This window comes from Pipistrellus kuhlii, unplaced genomic scaffold, assembly GCF_014108245.1.
Source record: "Pipistrellus kuhlii isolate mPipKuh1 unplaced genomic scaffold, mPipKuh1.p scaffold_m20_p_6, whole genome shotgun sequence".
NCBI classification, from domain to species: Eukaryota; Metazoa; Chordata; class Mammalia; order Chiroptera; family Vespertilionidae; genus Pipistrellus; species Pipistrellus kuhlii.
The window spans coordinates 75,925,000-75,940,467 of NW_023425562.1; the positions used below are offsets into that span (position 1 = coordinate 75,925,000).

A 15,468-nucleotide genomic window follows, 5' to 3' on the forward strand; every position below is an offset into this window, starting at 1 on the left:
GGCTGCTGTCATGGTCATGGTTGCTGTTTGTTGTTCTTGCCTTTGGGGGCTGATTCATCCCAGACAACAACAGCATGAGAGCTTGTGCCTGGTGGATGACCCGGGAGAATTTCCGAGTGGCCACTAGAGTGAGGTGCGTGTGGTGGGGAACGTGGAAGTCCAAGGCCAATGCCGTGGTCTACGGGAGGTGTAGGAGAGCGAGCCGAAAAGACGCCGAGGTGCTTCCGCTGGCCTCAGAAAGCCAGGTCACCCACTGCATCACTGACTCATCATTCGTCCGTCCGTCCGTCTGTCCACCACGTAACAAAGAGCACCTACTGCACCCGCGCTGGGGCACAGGGAAGCGCGGACAAAGCACGAACAGTCACCGCCAGGGCGGTGAGGAAAAGGAAGGGCAGCTCGCGGCAGAGTCCCAGGGACCCGCCGTTCCGGACTGGGCACTCAGAGGCAGGCTCTTCTAGCAAAGAACAAAAACAGGGTCCTGCCTGGCTTCTTCTAGGCAAGATTCGAGATACCCATTACGTAGTGAGAGCATGCACAGGGAAGTGCTCTGTGATTGCTTTATTGTTGCTGTTAATCCCCGCCCGAAGATATTTTTCCATTGATTTTTAGCGAGAGTGGAACGAGGAGAGAGATAGGGAGAAACATCGATGTGGGAGAGACGCGTTGATTTGTTGCCTCCTGTAAGTACCCCGAACAGGGCCAGGGATTGAGCCTGCAACCCAGGAATGTGCCCTTGACCAGAATCAGACTGGGACCCTTCGGTCTATGAGCCAATACTCTATCCACTGAGCCAAACCAGTTAGGGCAGTGGTCGGCAAACTCATTCGTCAACAGAGCCAAATATCAACAGTACAACAATTGAAATGTCTTTGGAGAGCCAAATTTTTTAAACTTAAACTTCTTCTAATGCCACTTCTTCAAAATAGACTCGCCCAGGCCATGGTATTTTGTGGAAGAGCCACACTCAAGGGGCCAAAGAGCTGCATGTGGCTTGTGAGCAGCAGTTTGCCGACCCAGGGCTAGGGCAATCATTGTTGATGTTTTTTAGGTGGGATCTTTTATTTTGGAGGGGGGTGCTAAATATGAATGAATGAATTGTACAGTAATAATGGCAGCAATTGTTTATTAAGTGAGTGATTGGAGAGTCGTATTGTTTATTAAAAGATTGAAACTCTCCATAGATTGGTAAATGATTGCTATCACCCCCACCACCACCTCCCACCAAGAGCCTCCGCTATCTTGGGACCTTCCTGTAATTCAGCAGATGAAGGGTTAAAACCTGGCACGGTAGGGGAGTCTCCTTGGACCCTGCCCCTGCTGTTCTGATGGTCTGATACTCACTGTCAACTATAGTAATGATAATTCCAGATACTATTGCTATCCCTCTTTTACAGGTGGGGGGACTGGGGCACAGGAAGTGTGGGTGCTAGTGAGGAGCGGCAGAGCCCAGAGATCTCAGCTGGTGATGTCCTGGGTGTGGAATACTCCCTAGAGCCCATTGGACACTCACAGGAATAGGGAGCCCGGCCCCTGTCCTCAGGGAAAGTCTCAATGAGGGGGCCGGAGGAGCTTCTCTCTGAAATTCTGAGAAAAGGGGAGACTGGAGGGACCTTGGAGCGGCCTCTGTTCTGGGCAGAGACAGAAAGTGGAGACAGCGCAGAGCCTCCTGGCCGCTGGGGGCCAGTCTCCTTCGGGAGGAAGGTGGAAACGCTGTCCTTCCCTTTCCCTGAAGCAAGGCGAGGCAAGGAGCCCTCCCCGATCATTCTCTGCTCGGACAAACCAGCTGCCGCCTCAGTTTCCCCATCTTTAATGATGATGCTGGCTCCCTCCACCTCCGCCCACACTCCCCTCCTATCCTTCTGGGATATACCAAGAAATAATGTGGTGATGGAGGAAGAACCAAGGATCAAGGAGTGGAGCCCTTCAGTTTGCTCTTCTATTATAAAAATTATGGTAACATTAGTGAGTTCCAGACACAGGGCCTGTGTTCAAATGATGCCTCCGGCCCAGCCAGTGTTGCTCAGTGGTTGAGCATCAACCTATGAACCAGGAGGTTCAATTCCTCAATTCCCGGTCAGGGCACATGCCCAGGGTACAGGCTGGATCCCTAGTGGGGGGGAGGGGAGGGGGTGCAGAAGTTAGCCAATCGAAGATTCTCTCTCATTATTGATATTTCTGTCTTTCTCCTCCTCTCTCTGAAATAAATAAAAACACATTTTTTAAAAATAAATAAAAACAGATGATGGCTCCACCACTTCTCCGCTGGGCAGCCCTTGGCCAGTTACTGCACCTCTCTGTGCCTCACGGCCCTCCTCCGTGCAGGAGGTGACTGCACAACTTAGCAACATGCTTGCCCGGACAATTAAAGACTTAAGACTTGCAAGCGCGTGGGTGGGTGGATGGGCGGCTCCCAGCCAGCGCTCACTACCGCTTGCTCTCACCCCCACAGACAGCACGCGAGTTCCCACCGTGTGTGACTGCCTCCCACCGTCTTCCAGCATCAGACAATAACATCGCATGTGTGTTAACCGTAGGCTAAGCATCGACGTTGGCATTTTCCGTGTGTGATTTCACAGGATGTTTATAGCAACCCTGTGAGGTCAACACGATCATCTTTCCCTTTTGCTGATGAGGAAACTGAGGCTTTGCAGCCGCTATCTTGGCCCAACCTGTCTCACTACAGATCCCGAGTAAGTCAAAAAGCTCCCAGAGAGGCTTGGAGTGCTACATCTCTTCAGCAACTTCTTGTTTCTGTATCTATGTAAGTTATTGTTTTGCAACTTCAATAGGAACTGCAGCTAACATTTATCGAGCATGGACTGTGAGCATGGCATCGATATTACTGGCCCCATTTTGCAGATGTGAAAACTGAGGCGCAGAGCGGTGAAGGCACTTACCCGAGATCACACAGCATGATGTGGCCAAACAGAAATTCTAACCAAAGCAGAAAGCAGGGAGCTCCAGCCTGGGAGTGAACAGAGCCTCATGCTGGACGTGTTTATTCCTGAAATACTTTCCATCATCCCACTTCAGATAAAACTGAACACACCTCTCTCAGATCTTCAGTTTTCCCAGAGCCTTGACCCAATGCTGCACAGCAAGGTCAGTGTTTTCCTGCCATGCAAATATTTCTCTTCGCTATGCACGGCCCCACCCATCTGCAGGCACACTTCAGGTCTGTCCCTGAGCTCACATGGTGTTTGGGTTTAAAGGGGCACTGGCTTCTCCTTCAGCAGGGCACGGTGGAAGCGGCTCTCACGCCAACTCTTTGATGCCTGGAACTGCATCCTGTGTGCCCAGCTGCCTTGGAATGCTGAGTGCGGTTCGCTGGGAACAATGTGGTGCCCTGTCTCCCACATGTGTACACACACACACACACACACACACACACTGGCACGCACACACTCACAATCCCTGCACACATGAGCATGGGCTGGGAGGGGAGGCAACGCATGGGCTCACGCAAGATGCATGGACTTCAGCACCTGGAGAGAGGGGTGGGGGCAGCACAGCAAGCTTGAGCAGAGGTGGGGCTGCTCCCCAAAATGTGAGGCTCCTATCAGATCGCAGAGTCAATCAGAAGCCCTGCTTCTCTTCCAAACTCGCTCTCTCTCTCCCTCTCTCTCCCTCTCGCTCTCTTCCTTTTCACATAGCGCTCCCTCCGTTGGCATTGGTCTACCCCCCACCCCCACCATCGTAACACCCAGCCCCATGTTGGTATGTGTGACAGCCAAAACCAGTTCGTGTCCTTAATGTATCTGTCACCTATCTAAGGCCACCGCTTTTACAGGTGATGCAACATTAGTAATTTTTTTTTTTTTTTTGCCATTACGTCACATGCTTGACCACTAGCGGAGGCCAAGGGTACTCGGGTACCAGTTACACCGTTCAAAGTGCAACTCAGCTAAACATATGTGCCACTGAGGCAAAGCACACCATTCACCTGACCAAGGCATGTGGCCTCACTCTGGTTTTTAAAAAAATAAAATAAAATAAAAAATAAAACCCTCAGGTTTATTTACTGAAATTGTCATTTCTACCCCCCACCCCCCCAGAACTTTAATCAGCCACGCAGAGCACAAAACCTACATTCAACTCTGCTTTTATGACACCAGGCTAACTCCTCCCACGCGGATTTATTTCACTTAACTCTTGCAGCCCTGCCCGCTGGGCAGTGCCCCCGCCGCCGGCAGGGCTGGCCTCGGACCCACACACGCAGCCGCATCGCCTGGTCCCCACTCTCCGAGCCCCACGCGCGACTGCACCGCCCGCGCCCCTCGCCGCCCAGCGGGATGGCAGGTTTTCATAAACATATTCTTATACGTGAAGCCCCTCCCGCCAGATCCGAGGAGTATGATTCCAGGGCTAAATCCGAGAGAAGGAAAAGAGGCAGAAATACAGAGAGCAGGGTGTAATCAGATCGCAAAACAAACTGATGGTACACTGCACTTTAAAGCGGGAGCCGGGACTGGATCCACCAGGCACATCCAAAAAAAAAAAAAAAAAAAAAAGTGGGGGAGGGGGTGTTTAAATGTCCCAGCGCATCTGCTGCTGTAACTGTTTCAAAAGCGAAGTCTTCGTGGCTAGGTTTGCTATATAGTAAAAAGATCAAGCCTGCTCTCCTAAAAGGGGAGGGGGGGAAAAAAGCTAAATGATACACTAAATAGAAATAATAGTAGCAGTGCAGCTGCGGAGCATCTGCTGTCAAAAGCCGGGTGCTGAAACGGTTAAGCGGCCAGCGGTTAGTAGCGAGAGACGTCCGCCCGGTGTCCCGCGGAAGGGAAGCTCCCGGGACACGGCGCCAGGGAATCCCGCGTGGGACCCGGCGCTGCCCGGCGGCCTCACGTCGCCCCCTGCCCTCCCTCCCGGGCCGGCGCGGGCGCTTCCGTGCCGGCCGCTCTACCTGTGCGCCTCGGGCAGCCGGGGTCCCCGGGGTCCCCGGTCCCCCGCGGCCAGCCAGCAGCCCGAAGCGCTGCCCGCCCGATAGAGGAGCAGGAGGGGAGGGCTGGGGGGCGGGAGGAGAACCGGCCGCGGCGGGGGGCGAGTCCGTTACCTTGGTCCACAGACCCCATGATGCGGAGGGGATGGCAGTGCCCCGGCTTGAACGCAGCCTCTCTCTGCATCTGGAAGGGACGGGGGCTTGGCGCGCGCTGCGAGAGGGGCTCTGTTTTTGGAGACCAGGAGCCACGGGGGCGCCGTCCTCTAAAGCATGCTCTCGGGGTGCCCTGGCCGCGGAGCCTGCGAGCGGCCCGGGAGCTGCGCGCCTCCGCTCCGGCTCCCGGCTCCCGGCTCCCGGCTCCCGGCTCCGGCTCCCGGCGCGTTGGAGGCGGCGCGGCTCGGCGCTCGGCTTACTCGAGAGGGAACGCGACTTCCTTCCCGGCGCTCCGTGTTTATAGGCTTTCAATGCAGTAAAATAACGGGATTCCCTCACTGTTTCCTCCTGTTTACCCAGCGCCATGGAAACCGCTGGATCCCGTCCATCTCCAAAACTAAGGGCTTTCCTGCAAACTTCACACTCAGGAATCCATGACGTCGCCTCCTCCGCGGCCAGCCAGCGCCGTGGCTCCCTCGGCCGCCAGCACAAGTCCCCGATTGTTCGTGAGCAAAGTCAGGGAGAGGGAGGGATGCGGCCGCCAGAGCCCAGGAGGTGGGGGCGAGCGAGTGTCCAAGCCGGCCCTTGCAGAGGCTGCAGGCGGCAGTTTGCAGGGATGGCCGAGCCCCCTGCAGCTTTTGCTAAACCATCCCGGGGCTCCCAAGCCCCCCGGCTCCCAAGCGAGCGCCTCCCAGTAAAAGCCGCCATGGGCTCACACCAGCACCCCAGGGGGCCTGAGCCCCCTGGACACTGACCCAGGGGCCCTTCCCTGGCCCTCCGGGCCTCCAGCTGCCCAGATTTTTTTATTTTTATTTTATTTTTTTGTATTTGGGGAGAGTGAGGGGAGGAGAAAAAGGAAGGGGGGGAGGGGATAAGGGGAAAAAAATAAATAACTGTGCCTTGTGTCAACTCTGTCCAACTCCAAGATTTTTTTTCTCAAAGAGTGTATTTTTAGATTCATTTAGAAAGCCCGAGGTTTCCAGTGATGCTCAGAGGCTCCAGCAATAATGAAATGGCCAAAGAGACGCCGAAACCAGGCAACCCGTGTGTTTACACATGCTCTGGATAAACAGGAAAATAAAGGGACGGGATGTCGTGAACTCTGCGCTGGTCTCCAGCATTCGGGTGGGATGCCTCGCGGGGGCCCCCACCAAAGTGCTCCCATCCAGGGGCCACAGAGCCGGGGCGGCCAGCGGGAAGAGGGCGAGACGCTGGGCCGTCAGGATGCTCTTTGTACTCCCAGCCTAGCGCTGCCTCTTGGCCTGCCTGCGGGGCGGGAAAGTCGGGGCCCAGCGATAAGGCCAGCTTTGAAGATGGCCAGTCCAGATATTCCCTCGAGCTCTGTTGAAACTCCGGGGAGCACCAGAGCCGGTGACTCATCAGGACCCCACGCACCCACACGCTGTCGTACAGAGAGACTTGAACTTGACAGGCACTGGTCCCACCCGTGGGGCAGCCCTGTATTCCACACCTCGGCTCCCGTGCATGACCACCTCCTGCTGAAGACGCGGTCCCACAGAGAGCTACAGGGAAAAGCCCCACCCACCTCCCCGGGAAGCCTGTCTCAGCCAACAGGACAGCTCACCAAGCTCCTCCCCACAAGGGCAGCCCCATCTGCCCACCTGCTGTGCTCTGAGCCTTGTACCTTGAATTCCTTGCAGCCACCTGCAAGCAGAGAAACCTTCTCCCTGACTGTCTAAAAGGGAAACTGAGGCTCACAGAGGGCAGATGGCTTGCCTGTGGCAAATACGGTTTTTGCCACAGGCAAGCCATCTGCCCTCTGTGAGCCTCAGTTTCCCTTTTAGGGAGCCTACGGAGGGACCCCCATTTCCTGTGGACTCTGTACACCATCTGAGGCAAGGGGGCCAGTTCTGGTCTGCCTGGGGTTGAGGACGCTTCCAGTTTTAAAATGAGGAATTCTTGGGCGCGCCGGGACCTGTTGGCCACCCAAGGTCTGCGTGAAAAACCTCCTTGTATCCCTGCCAGCCTGCAGACCATCGTCTTCCGGAGACAATCCCTCTATGTAGCGGCACTGTGAAGAGCAGCCCCTAACTTAGCAGCTACTCTGTGCCAGGCTCGGAGCTCGGATCATCGAGAAATTCCTGCTATTGACCCTGAAGAGTGATACACTCACAGGAAGAGGGGTCAGCTCTGTGCTGCCTGATATGGTAGCCAATGGCCACCTGTGGCTATGAAAAGTTAAAGTCATTGACCATTAAATAAAATGTAAATGTCTGTTCTTTGGTGGTACAAGCCGCGTTTCACCCGGTCAAAAGCCACCTGTGGCGAGGGGCCACGGGGTCAGACGGCTCGGAATAGAACACCCGGCTCTGTGGGAAGTTCTGTCGGCAGCACTGGGTGAGGGCACCTGCCAAGCAGAGTAAAATTACTGGCTCTAGAATCAGACCCTTGGTTCTGCCCCAGAGTCCTTCACCTGCTCTGTAAAATGGGTGCACTACCCATGCCTTCCACAGAGTTTGATGTCAGGATGTGATGCTAAGAACAGTCCGGCATATGATAAATGCTGAAATGTATATTAAATTTTAAAAAGCTTTCCATACACACTCAAGGAGTGAGCAGTCACCGAAACCGGTTTGGCTCAGTGGGTAGAGCATCGGCCTGAGGACTGAAAGGTCCCAGGTTCGATTCCGGTCCAGGGCATGTTTCTTGGTTGCAGGCACATCCCTAGTAGGGGGTGTGCAGGAGGCAGCTGGTCGATGTCTCTCTCTCTCATCGATTTTTCTAACTCTCTAGCTCTCTCCCTTCCTCTCTGTAAAAAAAAAATAAATAAATAAAGTATATTTTTTTTTAAAAAAAGGAGTGAGCAGTGACTTAACCGGGATTAAGACTGTTTGGCCCTGCAGTCCATGCCCTTCGCCTCCAAGCCTCCTTTTAATTAGCAGTTGCTATATGCAGGGCATGAAGCAGGTTCTTTCCACCATCTAGCTCATTTCACACACACACACACACCACATACACACACACACACACACACACACACACACACACACACACCATACACCAGTTTTCATGCTGTGAGTCCTGTTTGCAGATGAGCTCTGTGGGTTAATGTCTACACAACCATCCCAGCCTGAACCTATCTTCATTGGGCAACAAGGCCCGTGTCCTTGGCACGGCCGCCCCTGCCTCCCGAGGCCTCCCTGGGAGCCGGGGTCCTGGAGGCCAGGATGGAGGCAGGAAGTGAGCATGCCGGGCCCTCCTCTGCCAGCCTCATTATCAGGGATAATTTTAGACCCAGTCCCACCCAGGCCCCGGCCCAGGAGGCCGGCGGCCATCTCCGCAGGTGCCGCCTGCCCGGAGGGACTCCGTTTGGAAACCAGCAGCATCAGCACTAAGCCACATCTTTACAAAGCCCACTCTTTGTCAGCGTTAAGCATTTTTCCCTTTTAAAGCGCATTCATGCTACGAGGACTGGATCCAGGGGAGTCGCAGCTGAGTCACCTAATTTGCCCTCATGGACTGCAGCTTTCGGCTTCTTAGTTTAGCTGCTCTTCGGGGCCTCAGACAATTTCTTTCCTCTCCCGGTGCCAGGGCAAGAAATATTTTGTCCTTTTGAACTGAACCACCCACTGTTTTTCACTTCTCCGGAGCACTCCCCCTTTTCTGCAGGGATGCTCCGAGGGGGGCGGGTGGGGAGCCTCTGCCCACTCAATTATCCACGAGGCGCCCAGAAATAGAGGCTCTCAGCTGGGCGGGAGCAGGCCGGCATCAGAGGAAAAAGCGCCATCGGAGCTGAATCAAAGCAAATAGCCGGCGTCCAGGTGGCCCTGGAGAGAAGGGCTGGGGAGCTGGCATGCCATCTGGGCTGCAGGAGACCTTGACTCACCGGGGAAGCCTCTTTTTAGACACTCCCCCCTCTGACAGCCTCATGAATAGGAAACACAGGTATTTCTGCGGAGGCCCCCTTGCTGCTCCTGCGCGTACCACTGACTCAACGCCAAAATGTTCTAAGGGACTTGACGAGGCACCTCGCTGGTCCTCTCGCTGCACTGATCACCCAGGTGTCATCTCCACCTGTCCGTCACCTTGACCATCAGCCCTTTCCTGGCTGAAAGGTGGACAGCAGCTGAGAACGTTCTGGACGTCCACGTGTCTAAAGGCAGAAAGTGAGACAGACACAGGTGTGTCTAAAGTGAGACAGACGCAGGTGTGTGAGACGCGGAAATGGGAGGCTGACAGGCATGCCTCGGAGATTTGCCGGTTCAGATCCAGACCACCACAGTTAAACGAGTATTGCAATGAAGTGAGTCGGAATCTTTTTGCTGGTACAGGGTCTCTTGCCTTTAATTTTTAAAAGTGCAACATCTGCCCAGCCTCTGTGGCTCAGTGGTTGAGCATCAACCCATGAGTCACTGGTTAGATTCCTGGTCAGGGCACGTGCTCCAGTTGTGATCCCCAGTAGGGGGTGTGCAGGAGGCAGTCAAGGATCTTCCTTCCTTCCTCTCTCCCCCCTCCTCACTCTCTCTCTCTCTCTCTCTCTCTCTCTCTCTCTCTCTCTCTCTCTCTTTAATTGATTTTTCACAGAGAGGAAGAGAGAGGGATATCAGCTGCCTCTTGCACACCCCCTACTGGGCATGTGCCCGCAACCAAGGTACTTGCCCTTGCCTGGAATCAAACCCGGGACCTTTCAGTCCGCAAGCCGACACTCTGTCCACTGAGCCAAACAGGTCCCGGCTCTCTCTCTCTCTTTTTTTTGACTGACAACTTTTAGTTTTTATTTCATAATCATACACTTAACTCTGCAATCCAGCCAGACTGGGAAGGGGTAAGGAAATTATGGAACCCAATGAGCTGTGGCAAGGGCACAAAGATTACAGAACATTCCAAGCAAATTGGGGGGTGAAGAGGTGCTCTCCTAAGCTACCAAAGGAATGGTCTGGTGGTAAAGATAAAACACAAGCCAAAGTTATGTCCACGGTCAACAAAGGTGATCTTCTTGCTGGTCTTGCCATTCCTGGACCCAAAGCGCCCCAGGGCCGTCACAATATGCGTGCCTTCTGTCACCGCCCGAAGGCCACATGCTCACCACCACACACTCAGGCTGGGCAGCGCAGGTGAGAAACGGGGACCGTTTGTGCTGGCCCAGCATTTGCCATGGACGACGCCAGGACCTGTGTGTTTCAGGATGAAGTTCTCATCCTCAAGTTTCTCCCCGTAGATGGACTTGCCGCCGGTGCCATTACGGCGTGTGAAGTGACCCCCAGCACATGAACCCCGGATAATTCTGTGAAAGCAGGAACCTTCGTAACCAAACCCTCTCTCCCCGTGCTCCGAGCGCGGGAGTTCTCTGCTGTCTGCAAACGGCTCGAAGGAGACGAGGCCCGAGGGGTTGCCTTCGATGGTGATGTCGAAGAACATAGTGGGTTCAGCATGGCTGGTCACGGGTGGCTCTGGGGCGGCGGCGTCTGCAAAGCCAATAAAGTTTCTTTCTTATGGATGTTTCTATCTCTCGATCCCTCCCCTTCCTCTCTCTCTCTAAAAATTAATTTTTAAAAATATTTTTTAAAATATATAAATAAATAAATAAATAAATAAAGCAAGCAACAGCTGTGAACGCACCGAGTCCTCCCCACAACCCTGATTATCACTTTGCAGAGAAGGAAATGGTAGCACAGACAGGTATGCAGCTTGCCCCAGGTTGCACAGCCAGTAAGTGGCAGAGCTGGGAACTGAGCCCCAGCCACCTGGCTCGAGAGCCTTACCCACTAGGCTGCACTGCCTTGCCTGTGTCCTCTCAATTGCCCTGAGAAGCTCCCCATCAAATATCTATTCATGGACTGGCTCTGGCGGAGTGGCAGGAATGGGGCGGGGACACTACAAGAGATGGAAGGGCCTTGCTTCTGCTCGGCAGACAAGGCCACCGTGCCGAGGGAGGGCAGTGAGCGACAGCAGCAATAGGAAGTGTGTGGCTGCTGAGGCTGCTTCCTCGCTTTCTTGGATCACTCGCTCTGGGGGCAGCCAGCCGCCATGTTGTGAGGATGCTCAAGCAACCCTTTGGAGGGTCCACGTGGGAAGGAACAGAGGCTTCCAGCTGAGTCTTCAGATAACGCAGCCACATCACCCAGTGGAGGGGCCTCTGACCCACAGAACCGGTGGTGAATACACTGTTCCTTCGGCCACTACGTTTGCGGGGAACAGCCGATAATTCAGTGGCTCCAAGACCCGGCCTTGCCCACCTGTCCAACCTCGTCTCGCTCCCTCTCCCGTTTGCCCTCCCACTCCAGCCTCACTGCCCTTCCTCGTCCTGGTCCCACCTTGTGGCCGGTGAGCCTCTTCCGTTCCCCTTTGTCCCACAGTCTCTCAATGACTGGCTTCTTTCATCCCCCGACCTCAGTGTAAGCGTCATCTTCAGAAAGTGTTCTCGAGTGACCCTCATCTCCCTAACACGCTTCTCTGCCCTAAACCTGGACCTCACCCTGCAAATCTCTGTGCGTTTCTGGGTGACACGTCTCACCACAAACCAATGATGGGTGCGTTGAGTGTTCTGTGCCTCCGCTGCCTCGCAGCTAAACTCTAAGCTCTACAGAGCGGGACGGAGTTGTATTCACTCCGTGTCCTCGGCCCCTAGAGGGACACCTGGCACATGGTTGGACCTCAAAACGGTTTATGGGGCGAATAACAGGCCATGAAATTGTCTCATCTGCTTGTTTACTTGGTTCTGACTCATCTCCCGCTAGACTCAGAAAGTGGGGCATGCCCGTCTCCCCCGGGGTTTGGGATGAGGTCTGGAACTGGTGGGCGCTCCGTAAATAATCCTATCGGATGTCTGCTGAGTGCTGACTGTGGGAGAGGCTCTCCCCCAGCCCTCCACGTGGACTAACGCACTGTATCCTCACAGCAACTCCGTGGGGTGACGATGACTATCGCCCCCATTCTGCAGGTGAGGAAACTGAGGCACAGAGAGGCACCTGGGTTGCCAAACAGTAAGCGGGAGGCAGGGTGGGGATGGGGACAGTGGCAGCCCGGCTCCAGAGCCAAGCCCGAGGTCCTCCCAGCGCTGGCTCCCCGCACGGCTGTGCGGCCGCCTCCCCAGCTGGCTGACCGGGACCCTCACCTCGTCCGTCCGTCACGCGGCCCAGGCGGCGGCTGGGATGCCCAGCTGGGCTGGCCGGGAGAAGGCGCAGGCGGCGGCTGGCAGCTGGAGAGGCTTTCCCCATCTCCAAGGGACGGAAAGGCTCACCTCATGGGGAAGAACGCCCAGTTCCGTGGTCGTGGCAGGGAGCAAGGTGTCTCCCCGGCCTGGTTCGTGTCGAAGTACATTGTCTTGCTTTTAATAGCCTCCTCCATCAGCTCTTGGAGCTCCTCCTGACTGTCTGTTCCCAAAATAATACCCGGCACTGCTTTTTCCAGCCCAGAAGTGCTGAAGCTCGCTACCTCCCCATCGGCGCTGGCGGCCACCAATCCCAGGGTCCCCCTGGCCGGAATGTGACCCAACAGGGAGGTTTCCAAGGCATCTGGAGAGAAGCCCCGACCTTCTGTGCCAGCTGATCGGGCTGCTGCTGACAGCGAGTTTCCAGAGGGCCCGGCCTGTGCTGCCGCCGCCCGCCTGCGGAGCGGGGCTGTGACCTAGGCCAGCGGCAGCCCTCGGAATGCCCCGGGCCCTCCGAGACGGGGAAGATTTTCCTAGAAGCTGGAGTGCTGACGTGGAGCGAGAGGGAACTGGCGTTTGGCTCTCAGCGCTGCGATCGGCTTGGCTTGCCTCTCTCCTTCTGTGTGCAGAAGGGAAGGAAGGGGGGGTGGAGGGGGAGGAAACGTTTATCTCCTCTGCATTCTTCTGAGGGCCAAGCTTAAAACGTTCAGGCTTTCATTCGTTTAAAAAAAATACATATCTGGGGTGCATACAACTAGAATTTTTCTCCTCGTATTTTAAAAATCAATTGGGGCTATCTTGTGGCTTTGTTTATTCATTCAACAAACACTGCCAAGGACTGCAATATGCTAGGCCCGGGATGCAGCCGTGAGTAATAAAAATGATGTACTGCCCTTGCTGAGGTGTGTGCCAAGAAAAACAACGTGGAGCAAGGAGGTAGGAAGGACCAGGGGAAGAGCCGGGTTTAGCTGGTGGTCAGGGAAGGCTTCCCGGAAGAGGTGGCACTGAGTGGCACTGAATGAGGTCTGAGAACTGGCTATGCAGACAGCAGGGGGGACGCATTGAGAACAGAGGGAACAGTATGTGCGAAGGCCCTGAGGAAGTATCCTCTATGATGGTGAGCCCGCTGCCACTGGAAAGATTCATTCCTTTATGCATCAGACAAGTTTTCTGGGCACCTGTGCGTGGGCCTGAACTTGCTGCTGGGGGTACAGAGGGGAACAAGACAGACAGTGCATGTCTTCAGGGAGCTTTCCATCCAGGAGGGGCAGGAAAGGTCAGTGTACATTGCCAAGCAGGGTTCCTGGGCTGCAATGGGAGAAGCTTTGGAGCCACGGAGCATATGGGGCCTAGTCCTGGGGGTGGGATGGGCCTTCGGGAACAGTGTCATCTGAACAGCATCCATAGTAATAGTTGCTAAAATGCCTTGAGTGCTGATGCATCGCCCTGTTACAATTGTCGGACATATATTCATTCAATAATCCTCGTCACCTTTCAAAGAAGTTCACGTGTCCTCCCTTTACAGAGATAACAAAAGAGGGTCATGACTTGTCCTAGGCCACCTGATAGAAGAGCCTGGCATAAAATCCTTAAAGAGACAAGGCATACTCCCAATACCCCGTCTCTCCTTCCCGCCAAAATGGGGACGTGTTGGTGGGAGCACAAGCAGCCACTTTGGGCCATGAGGTTAATGAAGACAAAGCTGCCGGATGAAAGGAGTTCAGGTTCCTAAGGATCATGGGCCTCAGTATTAACCCTTGACCTCCTGCTCAGACCTTTGATAAGAGAAGAATAAACAGCTAACCTGTTTAAGCCACTGCTACTTAGGAATCTTTAGCACAACAGCTAAACCTAACCAAGATGGATTTTATTTTAAAAGTATGAAGACGTCAGGTGCAGGGACATGGAGCAGCATGATCAGATATGCACTTGAGAAAGATGGCCAGCCATGGGTGGGGTTAAGGTTTCGGGCTGCAGAGCCAGCTGGCCTGGACACAACTCCCAGGTTCGCCTCTTCCTCACAGCCTGATCGCAGGCCAGCTCCTGAACCTCTCTGCGTCTCAGTTTCCTCGCCTGCAGATGGGGGTGAGATGGACCGATGGGAGAGCTGTTTTGAGGAGTTAGCACGTCAGGGCTTAAAATAGCACCTGGCACATCTTGGGGAGCTTCAGGCTCGGGGAGGACTGCTGTGGGGGGGACCTCCCTGAGCATTCGGTCCTAATGGGGAGCACCTTGGAAGCTCCCTCCCCAGTAGGCTCTGGCAGTGCCTGGGAGCACAGAGAGAGGCCTTCACTTACCATCAGGGGAGGTGGCCCCTGAGGGAGAGCAGCTGACCGGGCGGTAACCGGCAAAGCAGTGTCTAGAGTGGGGTGTAGACTGGGCCACCCCGCAGAAGGCCACCTCGCCACGATCCACCCAGGAAGCTGAGCGTGGGAGCCCCATGTGGCAACAGGGCAGACCCTGCTCCGCGGCCCTGTTCCATCACCCCCACACCCCCGCCCCTAGGCTCCCTGGAAGATAAGACACTCAGCTTCCGGAGGACACACTCTGAGCCTTCCCGCTGGCTCCTCCGGGCTTGTCAAAATATTTCTTTGTGGAGCCATCCCTGTTTTTCCATTAATAAAAGTATTTTTGGGCTCCTGGCAACAATGAGTGAGTGTTACAAAAGCGGTCTGCCTTCCAAGGCAAACACAGCTCCTCCCCGCCCTGGGCCGTGCGTGGAGAGCCTTCCTTCTCCTGGGCACCCTGAGCTCTGGGCCCGGCCGGGGTCATGGGGAGCAGGCTCCGGTGTCCGCCTCTGCTGGGGGGCACGAGAGAGGGCAGTGCCACGCTGTGTAGGCTCCCTGGCCTTTCCTAGTATAAGACACGCCACGTCCATCTCTCCCTCTGGTCGGTCAGTCGGTCGGTCAGCACACACCTGCTGAGGACCTGCTTGGGCCCAGCACCACGCAGACAAAAAAGACCACCTTTGGCCTGGAGGAGCCCAGGCTTCGCAGGGCGACCATGGGAGATGTTTTCCTGGGACCCAGAGAGGACAGACAGAGCGGAGAGGGGTGCACCGGGCGCAGGGGTGAAGGCGTGGGCTCTGGGCCCTAGTTCAGCTCCACCACCTACTGCCCATGGGACCTTGTGGCAAGTGGCTCAACCCTTCAGGGAGTCAGTGTTCCCATCTGCAAAATGGGGACACAATGGAAGTCAACACAGGGAGCAGGCTCGGAAGAGAACATTATGTGGTGCAGAAGTGTTAACTATTGAGGTTGTT

General features: G+C 55.1%; 1 protein-coding gene across 3 annotated transcripts in view; it reads right to left on the reverse strand.

The window, feature by feature from the left end:
• Positions 1–5,383, reverse strand: part of NFATC2 (nuclear factor of activated T cells 2) — a 152,049-nt gene extending 146,666 nt beyond the window's left edge. For 2 of the 3 annotated variants that reach the window (XM_036418799.2, XM_036418800.2), the window contains exon 1: positions 5,057–5,383. In XM_036418799.2, coding sequence (XP_036274692.1) covers positions 5,057–5,126 — 70 coding nt within the window. In that variant the 5' untranslated portion in view covers positions 5,127–5,383. The remainder of the gene's footprint in view (positions 1–5,056) is intronic. The other variant, XM_036418801.2, reaches the window with a different exon arrangement.
• Between the last annotated feature and the right edge of the window lie 10,085 nt (positions 5,384–15,468).